Source organism: Fulvia fulva, chromosome 7 (genome assembly GCF_020509005.1).
Source record: "Fulvia fulva chromosome 7, complete sequence".
In the NCBI taxonomy this organism is placed as follows: Eukaryota; Fungi; Ascomycota; class Dothideomycetes; order Mycosphaerellales; family Mycosphaerellaceae; genus Fulvia; species Fulvia fulva.
In genome coordinates this window covers 4316921-4337545 of record NC_063018.1, presented here as the reverse complement: position 1 = coordinate 4337545, position 20625 = coordinate 4316921, and the positions used below count along the sequence as shown (strand labels likewise).

The 20625-nt window shown below is 53.8% G+C and overlaps 7 protein-coding genes across 7 annotated transcripts; 6 read left to right on the top strand and 1 right to left on the bottom strand.

Annotated features, from left to right (window-relative positions):
• Positions 1 to 319: 319 nt before the first annotated feature.
• CLAFUR5_10682 (Metallocarboxypeptidase A) lies at positions 320 to 2375 on the top strand (the record flags this gene model as incomplete). The annotated part of the gene is made up of 2 exons (XM_047909830.1): positions 320 to 1038; positions 1748 to 2375. The coding sequence occupies 2 exons, from the start codon at positions 320 to 322 to the stop codon at positions 2373 to 2375; spliced, it is 1347 nt and encodes a 448-aa protein (XP_047764492.1).
• Positions 2376 to 4459: 2084 nt separating this feature from the next.
• CLAFUR5_10681 (uncharacterized protein) lies at positions 4460 to 4958 on the top strand (the record flags this gene model as incomplete). The annotated part of the gene is given in 2 exon segments (XM_047909829.1): positions 4460 to 4653; positions 4673 to 4958. 2 exon segments carry the CDS (start codon positions 4460 to 4462, stop codon positions 4956 to 4958), a joined length of 480 nt encoding a protein of 159 aa, XP_047764489.1.
• Positions 4959 to 7937: 2979 nt separating this feature from the next.
• CLAFUR5_10680 (Ecp19-1) lies at positions 7938 to 8539 on the top strand (the record flags this gene model as incomplete). The annotated part of the gene is made up of 3 exons (XM_047909828.1): positions 7938 to 8045; positions 8105 to 8282; positions 8337 to 8539. The coding sequence occupies 3 exons, from the start codon at positions 7938 to 7940 to the stop codon at positions 8537 to 8539; spliced, it is 489 nt and encodes a 162-aa protein (XP_047764490.1).
• A 432-nt stretch (positions 8540 to 8971) lies between these two features.
• On the bottom strand, positions 8972 to 9657 carry CLAFUR5_10679 (uncharacterized protein; the record flags this gene model as incomplete). Its single annotated transcript, XM_047909827.1, is given in 2 exon segments — positions 8972 to 9186; positions 9204 to 9657. 2 exon segments carry the CDS (start codon positions 9655 to 9657, stop codon positions 8972 to 8974), a joined length of 669 nt encoding a protein of 222 aa, XP_047764094.1.
• A 1952-nt stretch (positions 9658 to 11609) lies between these two features.
• On the top strand, positions 11610 to 12437 carry CLAFUR5_10678 (Ubiquitin-conjugating enzyme E2 6; the record flags this gene model as incomplete). The annotated part of the gene is made up of 1 exon (XM_047909826.1): positions 11610 to 12437. The coding sequence occupies one exon, from the start codon at positions 11610 to 11612 to the stop codon at positions 12435 to 12437; it is 828 nt and encodes a 275-aa protein (XP_047764093.1).
• Positions 12438 to 15672: 3235 nt separating this feature from the next.
• On the top strand, positions 15673 to 17292 carry CLAFUR5_10677 (2-oxoglutarate-dependent ethylene/succinate-forming enzyme; the record flags this gene model as incomplete). Its single annotated transcript, XM_047909825.1, has 6 exons — positions 15673 to 16015; positions 16066 to 16107; positions 16165 to 16300; positions 16353 to 16866; positions 16920 to 17109; positions 17162 to 17292. The coding sequence occupies 6 exons, from the start codon at positions 15673 to 15675 to the stop codon at positions 17290 to 17292; spliced, it is 1356 nt and encodes a 451-aa protein (XP_047764044.1).
• A 1942-nt stretch (positions 17293 to 19234) lies between these two features.
• CLAFUR5_10676 (uncharacterized protein) lies at positions 19235 to 20206 on the top strand (the record flags this gene model as incomplete). Its single annotated transcript, XM_047909824.1, has 1 exon — positions 19235 to 20206. One exon carries the CDS (start codon positions 19235 to 19237, stop codon positions 20204 to 20206), a length of 972 nt encoding a protein of 323 aa, XP_047764043.1.
• Positions 20207 to 20625: the final 419 nt, after the last annotated feature.

Genomic DNA, 20625 nt, shown 5'->3' with positions numbered 1-20625 from the left:
ACTTTCTCCAACCATAGCCATAGCTTCCGATGCTTGGTACGAATGCTATTGATCCGACCTCACCTTGCGTCTGGACCTTCCATGCAGCATGCGTGATGTCTATGCTGGATTAGGGAGGAGGTAAGCTTCACTCGTATTCAGTTCACCTCAAGTGGTGGAATAGCTTATCAGCTTCAGTCGAAGTGAGCGAGACGTGAAGGCCAAGGTGAAGGCACACCTTTCCCCCAATCTCTCAGTACAATATATAAACAGTGCCCCATCTCCTGACACGACTCTCTCAAGCCTTCAGCGCACTTCTCCTTGGTGAGCCGTTGTCACAATGTTGACCCTCAACATCCTCTCCCTGCTGCCCCTGGCCTTGGCCAGCGTCGTGCCACGAGATGTCGCCAACTACGATGGCTACAAAGTGCTTCGTGTGAGCACCAACGGAGATGCCGCCGCCGTCATGGAGACTCTCTCCGCTCTCAACTACGACCAATGGAGTGCCCGTATCGGAGAATATGTCGACATCTCAGTCTCCGACGAGGACTACGAGAAGTTCCAAACCCTCGGCCTCACTTCCTCCATCATGCACGAAGATCTTGGGGCAGATATCGCCGCCGAGACTACAGACTCCAGCGAGTATCAAGCTACCGTGCTCCAGCGTCGTCAAAACGGCGCACTCCCGGCTGTACCTTGGTTCAACAGCTATCACAGCTACAGCGAGCACGTCCAGTATTGGAACGATCTGCGCGCAGCCTTCCCCAGCAACTCCGAGCGCTTCGTGGCTGGCCGCTCATTTGAGGGCCGAGAAATCTTAGGCCTCAAGCTCTTCGGTGCCAACACTGGAGCCTCTAAGAAAGCCGTCATCTGGCATGGCACAGTTCATGCTCGCGAGTGGATCCCGACCATGACTGTGGAGTACCTAGCCTACAACATCATAAATGGCTACAAGAACAATAACGCCAAATACCGCGCCCTCCTTGACGAGTTCGACTTCTACATTCTACCTGCCGTCAACCCGGATGGTTTCGCTTACTCCCAGACGAATGATCGCCTGTAAGCTGCCTCCCGTCCCTGTTGTCTGTATTTACTGACATACCAGGTTGCAGGGCATAGTGGACGCCCTCAGCCAGCGGGACAACCTAAGAATTGGTCAGCTACGAAATCCGCGGTCAAGCACCCCCCGAAGCTCATCCACTACCGCCTTACGAGGGCACAGAGTAGTATAGCAACCCAACTGCGAAGCAAACACATCGGCCTCCAGGGGTACCTATCATGGAGGAAGGTTCCAGAATACACGAATACTAGCTGCCCCTGCGGCTATCACTCCCAGAATGTACGGCACGCACTCCTCGTCTGTCCGAGGTGGTCGCTAGGAAGGGGGGAGTGGATGGCAAAGGCGAGGAACCGGACGATTGGGGCACTTCTTAACAACGTTGAGGACCTACGGCGCATTACGAACTGGATACTAGAGAAGGGCTGGCTAAAACAGTACCGCCTAGTAGGAGCAGTGCAGGAAGAGAGGACACGGCGCAGCGCGACGAGACTGGCTGGGAGCGGGGGCTAACGGGGTAGTGACATGGACTACGCACGTTCAGAGGGAAAGCTAATCTAGACAAGGAGAAGTCGGGGGCGGGAAGGGTTTTCACCTATTCGGGTTTCCCTTTGTACATAACAATAGATATATACCTGCATAGGCCGAATAGGGTCCTAGAACAGGGGAATAACAAATCTATCTATCTATTTACTGACATATATACTCCAGCTGGCGCAAACAACGCAAACCAGTCCGCCTCTCCAACGGTCGCACATGCTTCGGCACGGACATGAACTGCAACTGGCCATACCAATGGACTGGCGATCCGAACGGCGCCTCCACTAACCCGTGCGCCCTGACCTACAAAGGCCAGGCTGCAGGCGACACACCCGAAATCCAGGCCCTGACCTCACACATGCAGTCCGTCTCTCGCTCGCAAAACTTGACGCAGTACATCGATTTCCACTCTTACGGAAACTACATCCTATCGCCTTATGGCTACACTTCTGCGGTGCCGGCGAATAGCAATCAGCAAGTGAGCTTGGAACAGAAGGCGGCTGCGGCTATCAGAGGTGAGCATTACGAATCTCTTTGGTTCTCTCGAGCGCGTATGCTAACGAAGTGTTTACTAGCTGTATGGGGCACACAGTACACCGTCGGCCCCTCGGGCGCTACTTTGTACCCCACGACGGGCAGCAGCAATGATTATGCGCATGATCGTGCTGGTGCGGAGTATTCGTACTGCATGGAGTTGAGGGACAAGGGCCAGTTTGGCTTCGTGCTTCCGGCGAATCAGATCTCGCCGACGGGGCAGGAGGTTCTTGCTGGTGTGTTGGTGCTCTTGGATGGAGCATAGAAAGCGAATTGGAAGAGAGATCTTGCGGAGAAGAGTGAAGGAAGAGAAGGAGATCCGGGGCGAAACTTGCAAGTGAAGCAGACTGGTTGCTCTCTCATGATTCGACTACAATATCTACCAGTACCTCGATCTCGTGTCGCGTTTCCATCGCAATGCTGCAACCTGCCTCGAGCTAGCAAGGAACCTAGAACGTGCGTCTGCTGTGTTGAAGCTGACTAACCGAGTTCGGCCCGAGCATGTGAAGGGCCACAAGTCCGTGCACGTCTTGCCATGCTCAGGACACTTCCGTTGAGGAAGTGATGGCCTGCTGGATCAAACGCACAATCCAACATGGCGCCGAAAGGCAAGGCTTATGAAATGGACTGGCGAGTGTCCAGTGCATCGCACGTTCACATCGCCACCGATCGCGATTGGTTCACGCACTACCCCCCCCCCCTTTGGAAATTACCTCAATTCCATCTACAGCGCAGACACCAAGCATGAAGTGCTCGGGATTAGAGAAGTCGAACCCGAAGTCATGACGCACACTTCTCGTGGCTGTAGTAAGAGCCACAGAATTGTCACTCTTCACAACGTTCTGTACTGTCCAAAGGCTGCCTTCAATGCGGTCGGCAGCCAATTTTGCCTGATTCATATGTGTTCATGTGAGCTCTCTTCTCTGGAGCAAGCCGATGAAAAGGTAGACATGATCGTCATGTAACATGTTGTAAAAACTGAGCCCACCAACCACCCGCCACTTTGATATGTGACGCCTCAGTCTTGTCGTGTCATGGTGTAGTCGGAAGTTGTGAAGCGCGTGGGCAACGGCGTCGCCAACGGCAAGAACACCCAAAACATGGGTTGCAGCAACACCCCAACGATCTTGCATGGAGGCGTCTCCGTAGGGACGGTATCTCCATAGAGCTTCACGAGCTGAGGGCTGTCTGCAAGTACTGGAGGTGGAGGTCCTCGCCGGTCGGGTTGGTCATTGCCCAGCGCCTGGCAAGCAAACATCGCCTCCCCATCAGTGCGACGACCCTTCGGCTCTCAAATGCCGAACATTAACCTACATGAGGGCGCAATCGTGATCACGGATCCATCGACCGGTAGGAACTGGCGCGAAGTCGAGCCTCTGGGTGTGCAGGTGGTGGTTGAGAGATGGTGCTCTGCGTGGTGTGGAAGAAAGGAAGAAAGCCTGATGAGAGAAAAGCATGACTTTTAAGGGAGGCAAGCTCGGACGCGTGATGGGGCAAAGCACGGACGCTGCAGACAGCCTGCAAGCTCTGACTCATTCTTCACTATCACGTGCGGTGGAACGCGGTGGGTGAATGAAATTCGCGCTCTGCAAAGTCAGGGTGATGCCGCAAATTTGCACTCCTCTGACTTCTCTTCGACTCTCGCAAACACGCGGCTGCACTACGTCAAGTGCTTGGCCCTGACAGTCGCCGTTGGGAGAGCAAGCTCAAGGACTGATGTGAGAGGGTCAGCAGTCTATCCGATGATCAAATCCAGAGTCTAAATTCCAAGGTCGGCGATGATGTTCAGCAACTAGAGACGCGCACCATCAAGACACTGAGCAAGCTCCAGAGTGGTGTACCATGGCGACCTGTAAGGAAGTTTGTCGCAAGCGAGGAGCGTCATTGGCGGTGCGATGTTGCTCTGGGCCCTCTACTTACCGTCATCGAGAGCCTTCGAGATCATGCAAGCCAAAGGATGGCGGACCTTTCTTCAACCTGCTCGGTGGCCGTGAGGTGGACGCATGGGAGGGCAACGCTGCCACGGGTGATCCAAGCGCGAGAACCATCATCAGCCAGCAGGCATCATCGGGTGCACCGGAGTATGATCTCGATGAGCGCAGCCAGCACGAGACCAAGCGTAAGGGGCCACGGGAGCTACTGAGAGCATGTCGCAAGCACGCTCTTCGCAAGAGATTACTGCGCAAAGACGACAGATTCTAGCGCCACGACAATCATGTTGACTACGGTCTTGCCGATTCAGTCTTCCACGTTGTCGATGTCCCTCTACCAGAAGCACCACCGCCACGCTACATCTCGAGCGAGGACCTAATGCAGAAGGTTGCTGAGCAGGAACGCATCATCGCCACCATGCAGTTGGGACTCGCAGCTCGCGGCCAGTTCTACGATTTCAGTAGCACCGACCGCCACGCACAGCTGAAAGTGTCCCCGAACGGAACAGCGAGACTTCCATTGGTTGACTCTCTACTCCAGGTACCCACTCACACTCAGGCGACAGCCTTTACCGACACTTTGAAGACTGTGGCGAGCATGAGTGTCGCCCAGTTTGAAACTTTATAACAGATCAAAGGCGACTGTCAAGTCGTGCAAGACGCAAATTGTGAATGCGGACGACCAAGATCACAAGGCTGCCCTCAGATTACACTTGGGAACCCAGCAAGAGCTCATCGAAATCGCCGAGTACCACCTCGATGCTAAGCTGAAGGCGTCGCAGGCCGACACTGCTGCAAAAGCGGCCGCTCGAGACGGCGAGGACAGGCGTGCAAAGGCTGCTAAAGCTTCGCTCCTGGCCTCAGAGGTCCGACTCGGACGCACGGCTCAGAGCGCGAGCGGGAATGCTGTCGCATGAGCTGACCGAAAAGAATCTTGAGCAGAGCTTTGTACACATGGTGCGAGCTTCCCACTGATGGAGGATTCGATGTTGGCATATACGGGACGCTTAAACCTCCTCTGTGAGTGCTTAGTGGTAGTACACGAAGGGTCAGACCTGCTTGGCTGTAGGCGACAAGTGTCCAGCTCGAATGCTTAAACTATGCTTGGGTTCCAAAGGGAAGCTGTCGACAGCCGCAACAGACGGACAGCTGGTGTCGTCTTTGGGACTCCTTTTCTTCGTTTCCTATGTCGCGAATGGAGCGCCGTACTTGGACGAACTTTTGCTTTCCGATGAAACAAATGTGCTGTTGGCGGTTGTGAACCTCCAAAGGTAAGCGTAGCGGAGTGGAGCTCTCTACTAACCCTTCTAGACTACAAAGTAGCGTGCGATCCACGCTACCGCTACCCGACGTACAGTGCTTATTATACGACGACATAGGCCTTAGCGACGAGGATATGTTTGCGAGTTCGCCAACAGGCACAGTGCGGTAGGTCACGTGACCCGAAAACTCGAAAGTTGACCAATCAGAGCGGGCGCCAAGGCTAGTTGAGGGCTGGTATAGAGCTTCACTCCCTCGCTGACGCCTCACCTACGTACTCGCAAGCTCGTACTCCGGTGTGGCTAGCGCTCGGTCGCTACGCTTAATCAGTCGAACATGCGATACTCCAGACTCGGACCCTCTCGCAGCCCTCCTCAACTTGCGTGCGTGACAAGCCGATCGTGTTTTCAAGAGAAGCATACGCTCGACTCGAGCGGATCCTGGGTCTGGTCATGCTGTTGATATGTCAGTGCGGCTGTCGATGGAAGACGTCTTGGAGGCAGATCCACCTTGTCGTCCATTTTCGTTGAGCGGTCTGTGATCGCGATTATCTTTCTTGGGTGCTTGATTCCAAGATCTGTAACTGACAAGAAGGTCAGGACAAGTTGACTGTGCGCAACAAGCTGAAGAGTGGTAGATACTTGAGTGGAGCACCAGTGGCATATTTATTGTCGCAGCATCCGTGTGTCGTGTGTTGATATCATGCAGCACTCACATGTGTCGACTGGATAACTTCTGCCTGGAACATTCACTGCTGTGATTGGGATCCGTGCACCAATCCGCGAAGCGGCCGCAAAGCTCGCGTATCAATCTCTACCTTCACTCGCAAATCTTTGTCTCTTTCTTCCACAAGCAGAGCGACACCACCACATCTACGCCCACACACTTGGAAACTCGAGGTCGCGCCAGTTCCTACCGGTTGAGGTTCCGTGATTGCGATTGCGCCCTCATGTAGGTTCATGCTCAGCGTCTCGAGAAGAAGAGTTGTTGTGGCGTGGCGGTGATGGTGTTGACTTGCATGGCGACCAGCGGCGGCAAGACTGACAGTCGTGAATCGACACTTCCAAGACTCGCAGACAGCCCTTTGAGTTGAGAAGCTTTGTGTTGATCCGTCACTACGGGGGCGCCTTCACGTGGATCCCTGGGTGATGCTGTAGCCCATGTTTTAGCGATCTCGCTGTCGACCATGCGGTCCGTGAACCGGCACACGACTTCCGACACCACGACTTGACTGAGGCGTCGCATATCGGAGCGGCGGGCGGCAAGTGGGCTTAGTCTTTTGGTAACAATCTCTCCCCTCACTCGATATGCGAGCCGCCGCACCGGCGGCTCGCTACGCTCACACACACACTGTAGACCATCAGTTTCAGGCAAACACGCCCGGTGCAGTAGGCCGACACCATCTTGCGCGATGATGGGACGACAACCGCCCTGACAGACTCAAATGCACTGAAGCAATCCCCACAATTTGCATACGTGATAAGCCGTTGATGATAGTAGCGAGTGCCCGGGTCTCAGAGTGCCCTTCCATGCCGCGCGAAATCCATGCTGCTCGCATCTTCAGTCGCAGTCTTTGCCCCTTAGTCAGAGACCACGAACTGTCGTCTCCACACGAGATCACAATATGTCCTCCCAAGGTCATGCCCAGATCCGTGGACTGCGACTAGTGGTGGCGTCCTGGTACCTGAGCAGTGTGCCTCTCCTTATACCACTCCGCGATAACGTACGCCGTTCTCCTGTTCGCACCAAAGTCGGTCTGCCTGATCCGGAAGCCAGTCCTTCTATCGAAGCTTGTCATATGCTGGACCGTGCGCCTCTTTAAGCAAATCAATTGGCATCGAAAGCGGTCCAGAACTATACGGATAGTCGGACTTCTCGAGATGTTCGCCATGGACACGCGGTCATACCAGAGTCTGAGACCATGATTTCGACCGCAGTGACGTGTACTACAGACATTCCCAGCATCGCCATGCCCTGCCCCCACGTCCGCACCCAAAAATCCCGCCACCAGAACCCTCCCCAGCCCACTTGCCGACCCTCCATCACGAACGACCTACCATGCTCGGATGGGCGCGCGATATCGAGCACCCCGGAGATATCGTATACCCAAACACACTCCGTTTGCGACGCCGTTCCGCTTGCCAACAATCAGTCCATGCCCATGTGGCAGCCTCGCGTCCCCTACCAGGTTGGTCCTTGTCCACCAGGTCCAAAGTCGTCATCGTAAGAAAGTCAAATTTGTCCCGATCCTATACTTTTGCGGCTCGATATCCACTTTGTCTCAGGTGCGCTGGTAACGTTCGTAGTCGTGCTATTTGTGTGATGACCCCAGGGATGGAATGTTTGGGAGTGGCCGTGTGGCAGGCTAAATGCTGACACTTTGACGGCTGTGCTGCGAGTTTGGACTCCACGTGAAGGTGTCGCACCACAGTCGCAGCACGGTGTTGCTGTTCTTGGAGTCGTGCGTGACGAGTTGACAGCCTCACTTGATCGTGATGCTGAGAATGCTGAGGCGTAGGCGTTTGGTATAAAGGTGTAGGCCAGCGTCCAGTTCAGCGTCCTCACCATCAATCCATCAACCATTTCTCCAAGCTTCCTATTGTATACACACTGCATCTTCGGCTTTTTCATCCAACATGCATTTCAACGCAGCTACCATTCTTGCATTGGCCGCGGCCGTCTCTGTCTCCGCCAGGCTTGCCTCACGCCAGCAGAGCGAGATCGACTTCGCCGGCGATATTCCTGTAAGCATAGAATCCACCTCTATCCTGGTCTTGGGATGAGGATAATAACACCAGGACAGGACCAATGTCAGAACGACGAGTCTTGCGGGAAATTCATCAACACCGCAGCCAATTGCCCGCGCGACCTCAGCGTGCCATTTACACAGGACAATGACTATCTCGATTGCATCTGCGATGACAAGCAGGAGCTCAGGCAGTGCTACACGGGCTGTGTCAGCACCTACAAGCGTGAAGGAGGTAAGTGACAGCATACATGGCTGTGGGCCTAGACTGTGCTAATTGATATGACAGATGTCAAGAAGGCTTACCAGCTTTGCTCTACCAACCGCCGCAGTGGCAGTGGCCGTGGCGGCCGTGGCGGCCGTGGTCGAACTGGCTCTGACGACTACGAGGTTTCCGATGTTTCCAATCGTAACCCTATTTCCGGTGTTATCCGTGACTACGATACTTTCGATCACTACGATGACGACGATGCTTCCAACGGTCGTGACTGAAAGGCTTAGATTCTCAGCATCGGGGCTTTTGCGAGCACGAGTACCAATGTAGTCGTATTCGGGTATATGCAGCGTCCCACTATTGGAGATTGCGGTATAGTAGATAGCAGAATTCAATCATCTCTGCTCACACCTGTGCGTCCAAATTCACTGAGAGCGATGGTAATACGCATGAGTTTCGAATCTCTGATCGCAGATGGGTTGAATGTTCTTGCCGCCGACGATAGATGCTACGCGGAGAGTAGGTCGCGATATTGTGGGCTTGCAAAGCTGGCTATAGAGCATCACTCACGCAACCAGAATGTCCTGCAGACTTGCCTGCGATAATGTGCTTGCCGGGAGTCCAGGGTGCAGACGAACTTCGCCAATGTAAGTCATCACTGCTTCCGATGAAGTGTCGTAGTTCGTGTTGGGTCGAAAGAGCACAGGAAGTCAACAGTGTTGGAGCTGGAAGATGAGGTCTCCGATCCTGGCCTTGTCATAGGCAATGCGAAATTGGGCAGTACCAGTGATGACGAGGCGCATTCGGTGAAGTTTCATGGCATGTAGGCTGCTTTCCAGATAGTCGAATGCCGGTCTGTAGTCAAGCATGGTCTCTTCCAGCCATGTGGAGGTAGCACAGTCGGGTTTGGACGATGTCATCCAGTCTGTAATGTTGCTTAACAGGGTTGCGTCCGAGCCTGAATCTTGGTCAATCTCGGCTTGTGGTCGCAACGTTCAGCTGGCTCTTGATCCGGTCGTTTTCGCTGATTCGCATGAGTATGGTCATCCGGGTGCTCGTTGTGCTCACATTGCAGATCCGTAGTCACGGTGCACGGGGTTGCTGCGGGGATGATTTGCTCCCGATAAGGCGTAGAGAAACCAGAGTCAATTCCTGTCCGACTGTGGCTCTCCAGGAGCGGGTCCCTGGACATGGTGTTCTCATGTTGCATGCCCAGCCAACGGAAGTGGTGACACCATTGCTCAAGGTCGGCTCTGCCATACGGCAGGCGGGCAATGGCGCTCCAGTATCTCGGCATCAGCTTTTCTGCTTGAGATCCGCCGTGACCTCCGGGGCCCTGTGCTAGTATCATCATGCAAGCCTTCTGCATCAGCGACAAATCTGGTCTGGGCAGCATTTTCGGTGCACAGGTCGTCAAAGCATCCCACAGAGCTGAAAGCACTGTCACGCTTTCGATGCTTGCGATGAGGTCATGTAAGCTTGTTCGAAGAATCGAGTAAGCCCCGCGACAGCTATGAGACGCCCTCAGGGCACGCCTCGAAGATGCAGTATGTTTGTACGTGCTGTGAGATAACAAGTGTGAGGGTGGATGTGACACTACGCAATGTGACTTGGCCCTCTGCAATGCAGTCCAGTACCCACGGTGGTACTCGAGCGGCCAAGTTTGACCAGTCGGGTGACTACGATGGCAGTGTATCCCCCGTCTCTGATACCGCGGGAGAGGCCGAGGACACATGATCGCATGATGCGCGTGATCTAGCAGCCACAATTGGATCTCCTCTTACAAGTAACATCAGGGGGCTCTGTCGCTGCAGGGCCAACATATTCCAGGAGAGCTCCAGAAACGTACGCTCCGGGGACTGATAATAATTAGGCATAGGCACAAGATCATTGCCATCTTTAGTGAGGTCCAGCAAGGAGAACACGCAGTCGCGCCGATCACTGGCCTTCGAGTGCCAGGTCTTGATCAACGCCTCGGAGAGAGACATTCTTGGTGCCAAAGTTGATCGAGGTCTCTCACGCATCCTGAACTGCTGCAGTGATATAAGCAAGTCGCGGGTCTCGGGCGGTGCGATGTGGCGGCCAGCGGGAGCGACACATACTATGATCACATTTCGGAGCGAGACAGTGGAGTTGCCACAGATGACCGAGACTGTGGAAGCTTTGGAAAGTTCTTGGATGATCCATTTGCGCCTCCAATAAGGTCGTTCGAAGAGCAATCGTATGTAGCACACCCCTCGAAGGGAGGAGATCTCGGATTCCCGAAGTAGAAGCGCTGGATTCTTGTCTCGAAATAGCGGCGCAATTATGTCCACGGCCTCGAACGCTTGTGCTGAGGTACCGTCGTGAGGTCCAGTCCAAGCAATGACTTGTCTCGCCCGCGCGAAGATACGGCCCATCCTGCTGATCCGGGCGCCCTTTTCCCCAATGTCGTGCTGATTGATGCATATTGCATCTACCCAAAGCCATAGAATTGCCCTTTGGGGCTTCCTGAGCTCTCGAAGGGCAGCCACGAGATTCTTGCCTGCTTGGAATTCGCATCCATTGACGGAGATCGCCTCCGTGGCATCGACTACTCCCCAGCAGTATGACAAAGCGATGTATTCTGGCCTGCTGTTAGGATGTGTGCATTGCTTCTGGGGCAGATGCAACAACGAGAAATGCTGCAGATTACATTCAATGTCAGAGTGTTCGCAGTCCGTCTTGGCTGGCAGCAGTCTGAGCAGGCGAATCTCATAACTTGGGTAGTCCAAAGGCCGGTATTGCAAGCGTGCCATCAATCAGGTAATAGGACATGCCGTGACACAGGATCTAGTCGACCTAAGGTGATGACAGCAGCTCAGGACCCGAGGAAGGTTGGAAGCATCCGCCGATGGCTGAGCCCCAGTCCATGTCGTGCAACGTGCATACGCGAGCATGGCCATTCTGGGAGCCCGCACGTGATGTGCTGGCTGAGCTCACCATAGCACTAGAGACAGCGGAAGAATTCAGTACCATTGTGATGGTGTGGTGAGTGAATGAAGGGAAGTGAATACATGTATGCTTTTGTCTCCTACATCAGACCCTGGGCACGCTAAGCTCAAAGTGAAATATGGGGTCTGACCTCAAGCTCAAGCTCACATTACGTCGATTGTCGTCCAAACACTCGGCTGCACACTTGGTTGAACACTCTGTCCTTTTCTATTCACTTCGCAATCACACATTGATGCACCGATCCATTGAATCTCGGTGGCACATCAGATTGGACAAGTACATGTACGACACTAACAAGCGCTTCCTTGCTTCCTTCGACGACACCAGCACACGATCCACGACTGAGCACATCTACCTACATACCACACGGTCAACATGGCCACCAAAGCCGCCCACAAACGCCTCACACGCGAATACCAAGCCATCCAAAAGTCACCACCGGAGTTCATCTCGGCCCACCCATCAGAAACCAACATCCTCGAATGGCACTACATCCTCACCGGCCCACCCGACACAGTCTACGCCGGCGGCCAGTACTGGGGCACCCTCGTCTTTCCCTCCGACTACCCCTTCGCACCACCCGCCATCCGTATGCACACCCCTTCTGGCCGCTTCCGCTGCAGTGAACGCCTCTGCCTCTCCATAAGCGACTTCCACCCCAAATCCTTCAACCCCGCATGGGAAGTGAGCACCATCTTGCTAGGCGTGCTGAGCTTTATGACTAGCGAGGAGATGACGACTGGCAGCGTGAGTGCGAAGCCGGAGGAGAGGAGCGTCTTTGCTGCGAATACGAGGTGGTGGAACAGCACTGGCGGTGGCAGCACAACGAGGACGCTCGGGAGTGGAGCCGTGAATGAGGAGAAGAGATTAGGGGGTGGAAGTAACAGAGGCTTTGGTGCGATCAAGGCGGGCGATGGTGGAAAGAGATTCAAGGAGCAGTTCCCGGAGCTCGACGAGGAGAACTGGAAGTGGATGGAGCAGGAGAAGATCGATCCACAAACGGGCCAGAAGATTGGTGCTGTTGCGGTGGAGGCCGATGCTCAAGAGCTGGAGACTGCGATTAGACGGAAGAAGGTTCCTGCGGCACGAGCACCTGCCGAAGTACAGCAAAGTTGGCTTCTGCGGAACAGATGGTGGATCGTCGGCGGGGTGGTATTCGCGTACGTGGTGGCCGCGAGGCTGTTGCGTGATCAACAAGAGTGAAGGGCACAGAAAAGTCCCTCTACAAATTGTGAGCTCCTGTAAGGCAAGAGCCAATATGGCATTGAACGTCATGGTCGATAGAGGTTCGACCACACCGTATCTCGACCACTTCATGCTCCTGACCGGCAACAAGTTACCGGAATCGTGACTCCTACCTCCCGCGGAAGGGCTATGCGACCGGTGTCACCACCCCCATACGCAAGAAGTCTGAAGTCAGCATTGTCTCAGCGCGGAGCGGGCGGCGTCTTTCCCCACGCACCCGCGGACGTCACTTCCTCAACCAGCAAGGCTTCAGCATGTCAACGCTGTTGATTCTCCTGTCTGAGGGATCACTACCCGTCCATGGTACCATATATACCTGGTCAAGGCGCTCTTCGTTTGGGTGCTTGGAGGTCTCTTGGTGCCTCAGGCCAAGGTCAACTCCTTGGCGATGCACTTAGATCCGGTTGTATGTTCTGACCGGGTAGCACAGATCGTCTCACTAAGGCCATCTGGTGTGGTTACTGACGTTAATTGAAACCTGTGATAATCATGCTCACCTCAGCTGGCTTCTCATAGGTCCAATAGCTAGCGGGGTTCCACTGGCTGCATCTCAACTTCACCTCACCCAATGTCCGGAGTCTGCGGGTCCATCCCTGGCTGCAGCGTCCATTGTTTGCGCAATCTCTTCGATGGACGATACTGAATGGAGCTAGCCAAGCCAGCCAGCCATGTGTACATCACATCCGCACACCAAATTCCGGGTGGCATTGGCTCTTATGTTCCGACGATGGCAGCCATGGCGTGATGCCGTCTTCTCAAGGATTCAGCACACGTGGCAGCGCCTTGGAACGCACGCAGTATCGTTTGCGTTCACAATCGACTACACAGTGTCCTTGGCCGTACAATGACAGGCTCAACAACAGTGCAAACGTCCTGCCGCACGGTACACAGGTCGGTCTGTCTTCCGACCTGGCGCTAGCTGACGGAACTCCGTAGACACTGTTGAAGTCCAGAATCCAAACACTTGTGGTTCAGATGGCCTGTCCGTGCTATTGAAGAGGTGACCGAAGCCACAAGCTTCGCCGCACCCCAGCAATCGCCGCACCCCAGTGACTTTTGATCATCAACACCACCAATATTGCTCATATCAACTTGATTCTTTTCCCAATGTGTTCGCAGCTATCTGTTTCCGTATTCTGCATACTCATAACGCGTAAAAACACGTTGTGTTGCCGAGAGGTTGGTGTTGACGCTTCGGCATGGGATTTTGGTGAGAGCCCCACCAAAGCTTCATGCGCCCGTGTCGAGATTCACGCGTTTCTTGCTTTCTCACCACCTCACCACACACAACAACACACCATGGAGCCCACTATAGTGCCCACAGGCTCTCAAATTCTGTATTCGCGATGCTATTCTGAGCAATTTGAGCTACATATCGTGTATTTTGAGCGTGTGTGGCAATTGATACAAGCCAGCAACACCATGTGTCGGAACGCGAGAATCCGAGCTGGGGTGCGGCGATTGCTGGGGTGCGGCGAAGCTTGTGGCGTGACCGAACGGCCGCAGACAAGCTCTGCCGAGAAGCTTGCCAGCGCCTGGAAATGAGGAGAATGTGTCCACCACCATACCCATGCAATCATATCCGCGAAGTTGTTCCCTCGATCTCCATCCAATGCGAGGGCCGTTGAATGAGGACCGCGCACATCCGCGCTGACACTGAAGTGTCGTGGAAGGGCTCAGGTGGAACATCCACCAAGTGAGCTAAACGAATGAGCTAAATCGTCGCCAGCCATGGCTCGTTGGTTCAACCTGGTTGAACATACGATCGCCGCCCAAATAATTCCAAGGCTGCACACGAGACTGATGGACTGTGCATGATGTGTGCCTTGGCGAGTCGCCGGTCCGCACGAGTCAGCACAGTGAAGCGTCCGCTCGACAGGTTATGTCAGCCAGTGTGATCTGACCAAGTTTTGCAATGAACAAATCGGCATGGCAAAGCTGGGATTTGTTGAACGTGAAAAAGCGCGGCGACTGTTGCATTTACGAGTTTGTTGGCATCGACAAGGATCCGAGACGGGTTCGAAACGTTCCCGACAGACAGTCCTTGTTCAAAGATGCAGTACAGATCAGCGTACCGTCTTTATCCGAAGGTTCTTACCCATTCTGGGCAGTCGTATTCAAGCAGAAGTTTGCATAGCCAGATAAACGGATCGACTGGACCGAGCCGAGACTCAGTCAAATACTCCGGAGCACAGTCATCATCTTTGCGCTGACTGCCAAGACTGCACCATATAGACCACGGAGCGTGGCCATATGACGTTGTTTGAGGTCCAGACCAGACACGTGAAAACAACTTGCCTTCAGCGACCCGTACGGTACTTGATCTCCGCTTCCGTTTCCGTGAAACACGCAAAAGTGCAACTAAGCACTGCAACGACACCTCTTGGCATATAGTTCGTCTGCCGCTCAAGCGCGCTGCGGCATATGGACTGGGATCGATCGTTCTAGTTTGTGTCGCACTGAAACTGGTTTGAGCATGGTGGCGAAGCAATCTGCCATGCTACTACTCTCTTTGACTCGAAGGCGCGAATGCTCGTACTCGCCTCCAAGGAACCGCTCTGACGAGAGGCTAACGTGTGTCCGTATCCGCATCGCGGAACTTGACACGCGGGTCATGAGCAGATCCGTATCAGTACCGAGATGCAAGGTTGTGTTGACCAGGACGGCATCGCCACTCGGCCACAACGCGGGTCATGAGCAGATTCGTATCAGTACCGAGATGCAAGGTTGTGTTGACCAGGACGGCATCGCCACTCGGCCACAACGCGGGTCATGAGCAGATTCGTATCAGTACCGAGATGCAAGGTTGTGTTGACCAGGACGGCATCGCCACTCGGCCACAACGCGGGTCATGAGCAGATTCGTATCAGTACCGAGATGCAAGGTTGTGTTGACCAGGACGGCATCGCCACTCGGCCACAACGCGGGTCATGAGCAGATTCGTATCAGTACCGAGATGCAAGGTTGTGTTGACCAGGACGGCATCGCCATTCGGCCACCACGCGGGTCATGAGCAGATTCGTATCAGTACCGAGATGCAAGGTTGTGTTGACCAGGACGGCATCGCCATTCGGCACCACGCAGATGCGCAGTTGGCTGCAGCATATAAGAGTACGGTCTCGAGCAGGATGTTAGGTTACTTCAAGCACATTCTCTCGCCACGCCTACCTCTACGACTCAGTGCTCTTCGATAATGGCCGCAAAGATGAGAGTTCCATTCAAGAACTGTTCGATGGTTCAGCAGCAGGCCTGCCTCAAGCTTGGTCGACAATCATGCCGTGCTTTGAGTGCAGCAACTACTGGCGGCAATAAAGCATCGGTAGCAGAGCACAATTCCCTCAAGGCAAACGTCCCACCTCTGCCACTCGCTGCCTCGAACACTCCATTCACAAGCGAAGTTCCAGCATGGAAATCAGAACGACCAGCTTTCAGTGTGAGCAAGGCCGCCAAGACTCTTCCACCAAATCATCCTGCTCGGATACGGGAGCTTCAGACTTTCATGCTGCCAGAAGAGGTCACTGGTAGTGACGCTGATCGTAAGCGATGTGGCTCGCAAGCATTGTGACGAGTGCTAACTGTTGCATAGGTGCACTTGGCAAAGAGCTTGTCGCTGCTTGGCGCAGAGATGGTAAGAGACTTATCAAGAGCCTCACAAACTCGATGCTGACTCTATGATCCTCGATAGGCATTCTTCAGATCCAATTCCCACCACGCCTGCAAGTTCTTTCGGATGCCATCAAACAGAGCAAATCCTTCTTTGCCCAACAACACGACGCCAAAGCGAAATGCGTCGACTCACAGTCTTTCGCTGGCTACATCGCGTAAGTCACACTCGCTGCCACCATCATCTTATCCAGCTCACATTTCTCTCAGATCCGGCGAGGAGATCACAGACGGCATAGCCGACTACTCCGAAATCTTCACAGTAACCAAGGACCTCACCTCATCCGACCCGCGAGTTCAATCCAAATGGCCGTGCCACGGTCCCAACCCATGGCCATCAAAGACCTACGAGCAAGCAATCACCGCCCTAATGGACTACAAAGGTCGCATCGGCGAGAAGCTGCTCCACCTCACAGCCCTCGGCCTTAACCTTTGGAATCCGTGGGCACTCAACCAGCTCACGCAGGATGGATGGCACCATATGAGAGTCCTCCGCTTCCCACCTACCAATCAGACAAATGGCAAGGGTAAAGCGGGACGTGGAATCGGAAGCCATACCGATTATGGACTTCTGGTGATTGCGGCGCAGGATGAGGTCGGTGGTCTTTTCATTCGTCCGCCCATCAAGGGAGAGAAGTATGAGAATTGGAAGAACAGTGCGGCGGGTGCGCATGAGAGCGATGAGAAATGGGTTTATGTGCCGCCGGTTGAGAATGTGTTTACTGTAAGTGACAGGTTACGGATCGTGGCTGGGGTGGGTGCTGATCAAACGCATAGGTCTTCCCAGGAGATATGATGCAGTTCATGACGAACTCGTATCTTCCGTCAACACCTCACAAAGTCGGACTGAACACACGGGAGCGCTTTGCGTTCGCTTATTTCCATGAGCCGAACTTCAATGCCGTCTGCAAACGACTGCCCGAATTCAGAGATGGCAGCGAGGCCGAGAAGGAGGAGGTGCATTATGGTGAGTCTGAGCTCTGAATATGACTGTTGATGTATGCTAACGATACTGCAAGGCACCCATTTCACGAACATGTTCATGCGAAACTACCCCGATCGCATCACTGCGAAGCGCGTGCGAGACGAGGGCAGGATGGATCTTCTGGAAGGTATCAAGGATGAGCATGGATTTTCGTTTGATGGTTGAGCTACGCTTGCTTATACGTTGGAGTTTTGCATTGAGTATAGGGCATGAAGCATAAAGCATAGATGGCGGAAGATGTCCTGCAGGAATACAGTATCAAGACAGACATTGTACAACGCATGATTTGATGCCTTTTGTAACGAAGCATTCCGTTCTCACGGTTGCAGTAGGTTACAGGCTACGTATACGTATGGAGAGGCGGAGACATATCGACACTCGCTGAGAGCGACTAGCTCAATGGTCAGAGCATCTGCCAAATATCTACCTTAAGGTGGATGTCCAGTTCGCTTATAGCCATGGAGCCTTCGGGAAGCCTTGGTGATGAATGCCTCCAATGGTACTCAGTCCCATTCTGAGGTCGATTGTCGCTTTTATTGGCAAGCTTGTACCTTGTCCAGCGTTGTAGGTTGGACATATACCAGTCTCAGAGTTGTCTCGACCCTAGAATGCAAGAAGAAGGTTTAGAGAGACACAGCCCTATGACAACTTGCTAGAGAGAACTGTCTCGAGTAGCTCTGCTACAACCTTCCCTTGTCCAGGAATGGCATGTCTTTGCCACAAAACGACGGCTGTGGAGGTTTCATTCACTTCGTGCGACCACGTGACGCGATAATTCATGACCCACTTTCGAATGTCGGTCGCGCTCTTCTTGAACAGTCACTCCAATCACCAAGCGCCAATCGACAACCCGATCTCCTCCTCAGCAACATTGCCCAACATTCCAGCCTTACCTCCACCCTCCTGTCTTCTGTCGTCTCGATCTCGTATGTTCTTTCTACACTGTCATCTCATATTTCTTTCCATCAGCATGTTAGCCACATGGCTGGCGTGTGGAGGAGGGCGCATACTCTGTGGATAAGCGCACATGAAGGGGGTGACGCAGAGCAAGTTTCAGTACAACTCGACCACATAGTTGGTAAAATCGCTTCCAATTCATGCCGCACGTAATTCGTTCAAAGGCTGTTGACACAAGGCCGACGCTAGTGGGATCATTGCAATAACTAACATTTACAGTCGGGTCCTTCCGGACTATGGATATAAGACAACTTGCGAGCGCTTCGCGTAGGTCGCTACAACCCACACATCGTTATGGCTCCCCGGATGGTACAAGTGATACTGGGTTTGACGAAGGTAGACATCGCGGTCGGCGGCAAAGAAGGTTGTCCATAGCCTTGATCTTTCTTCTCCACAGAGATGTACCTCTTTCTCGCTTATCACCACGCCTCTCAGGCATCGTGCGTTGCTCAGTGGAGTTTCAGCAGTGCTTCGCGCACGGTGATGTTTCTCTATGGTCCGTATCTCGAGGAGTGAATGAACGTCTGGGGATGCGTATTCACTCCAGTCACATGCTCGTCCGGGAAGCTCCGCCGCACTGACTCCAGAGCGTCTCAAGAAGTTCTCAATGCACCGCAGCTTTTATCTCGCTTCATCCACGTTCAGCCTTGCTGTCTATCACTTTCCTATCGCAAGTCTTCTTGGATCGCTCGCCTCTTGCACACAGCGCTCCGCTACCTCAACTTCATCGCCAGGCACGAAGCCAGGTGCAGACACTGCGGTCTCCAAGTACGAAGTCTGCGACAAAGCGATTGGCTCTACTCTTCTGACAAGGCATAGTCACCAGCACCAGAATCTTGTCACTCGTAACTACATCTACTCGCCACGGTGCATGTAGCGTTACACCTCCCGAGTCGTGGCGTCTACCTACCCGTTCCCGCCAGATCTTCTGGAGACAGCCGTCGACGACCAAAAATCACCCGACATCATTTGCGCGTGGACCATCTCGAGAGGCTCTTCTAGGACACTGACGGACCTGATCACCAGCGACGTGTACGACCTTGTCAACTACGCCATGCTCGGAGACAACTACGGACTGAAGTCCTCGAAGTGGCTCAATCTTGGCGACGACACCGCAAAGCTTTTTGAATGAGAACTTAACTTGCTCGACATGAAGGAAGGCAGCACCAAGGAGAGACAACGTAAGCGTCTGATGTTTGCGATCCACAAGCTGTCCAAAGGCTTGGGCACTCGCGAGGAGGACCGGCAATGGCGATGCCGTGTTGCCGCAAGTCTCATCGCTACCTACATCCAAGAACTCCAACTGCATGGTGCAGATGCGACACAGAGCTTCCTGGTCAAAAAGGCGGCCCGACGTGGCAAGGTCGTGCTCCCTTGGGCAACACCGAGTCGCAAATCACGCAAGGGTCAGCTGCGACAAGGACGCCGGGCTTCAGGACCCACGGCCAACCAGCCCAGCAAGAAGGAGAAGAGAGTTCTGAGTCTATTCCAGCAGGCATTGCTCAACAAGGCTCTCGAGGGCGCCAAGAAGCGAAAGAGGAGGAACAAGGCCACTGACTACCGGCAACGCGAGTTCCCCGAGGAGCCAGTTAACTACGCCATGATGTTGCCAGGATACTCGAAGCGCAAGCCCGCCAAAATCACTCAAGAAGATAACGACTACTTGCGTGACCTGCTGGCCAACAGGAACCGACAGAACAACCAGCTGCTCGACATCCTTGCGACCCACGGCATCTTTCCAGACATCAACAATCAGGACGAGGAGGTCCAGGCTGCCGTCTCGGCTGAAGACTACAACAATCCATCTGGCCGTCCTTCCATGTTACCCTACAGAAAGAAGATCCACGACTGCTTGACCAACATCTCCAAAGGGGAGAGTCGCGAGCACGAGTACCTCCACGAATACGCCAATGAGCGTGCACTCCAGCTCGAGCGATCCATCGCAAGACTCAGAAAGAAGGAGAGGAAGGCAAAGTCTCCCAGAGAGAAGAAGAACCACGCCACTGCCAGGGCATTGCGATCCGTTGAGCGACGGTTTATGATGGTACTTGCTGTCGCCACTGGCCAGTTCCTCAGCAATGATGAGCTCGATGGCGACTCTCTCTTCATTCCCGAGACATAGCACGATACTTCGCCAGCAAATGCTCAGCAGGCAGCCTGTGATTGCTCGCGCTACGCTGCATCGGAGTCAGAAGAGACTTTGAGCACCGAGCGGCGTTTGACTTAGATTGAGATGTTACATGGGGAGCGTATGAGAAGGAAACTGCTGGCTATGGCTGATATGACGCAAGTATGGGAGGCGTGTACGGCATGACATTGAGAGAACGTGTCAGCGGCCAATTTGCTTTTTTTCGATTGGGTTGGCGTCATGATAGCGACATTACAGACGTTTTCCATTTGCTTGACGCATGACGAAGGACGTATCAAGGGCGGAATACATGTCCAGGATGTATGTTGTGTGTCTGGTACTCTGCTGGAGGCTTGGCGTGCAATTCTTGTATTTCATCTGCCAGTCTCCAGGCTGTACCAGAGAAGTGCCGG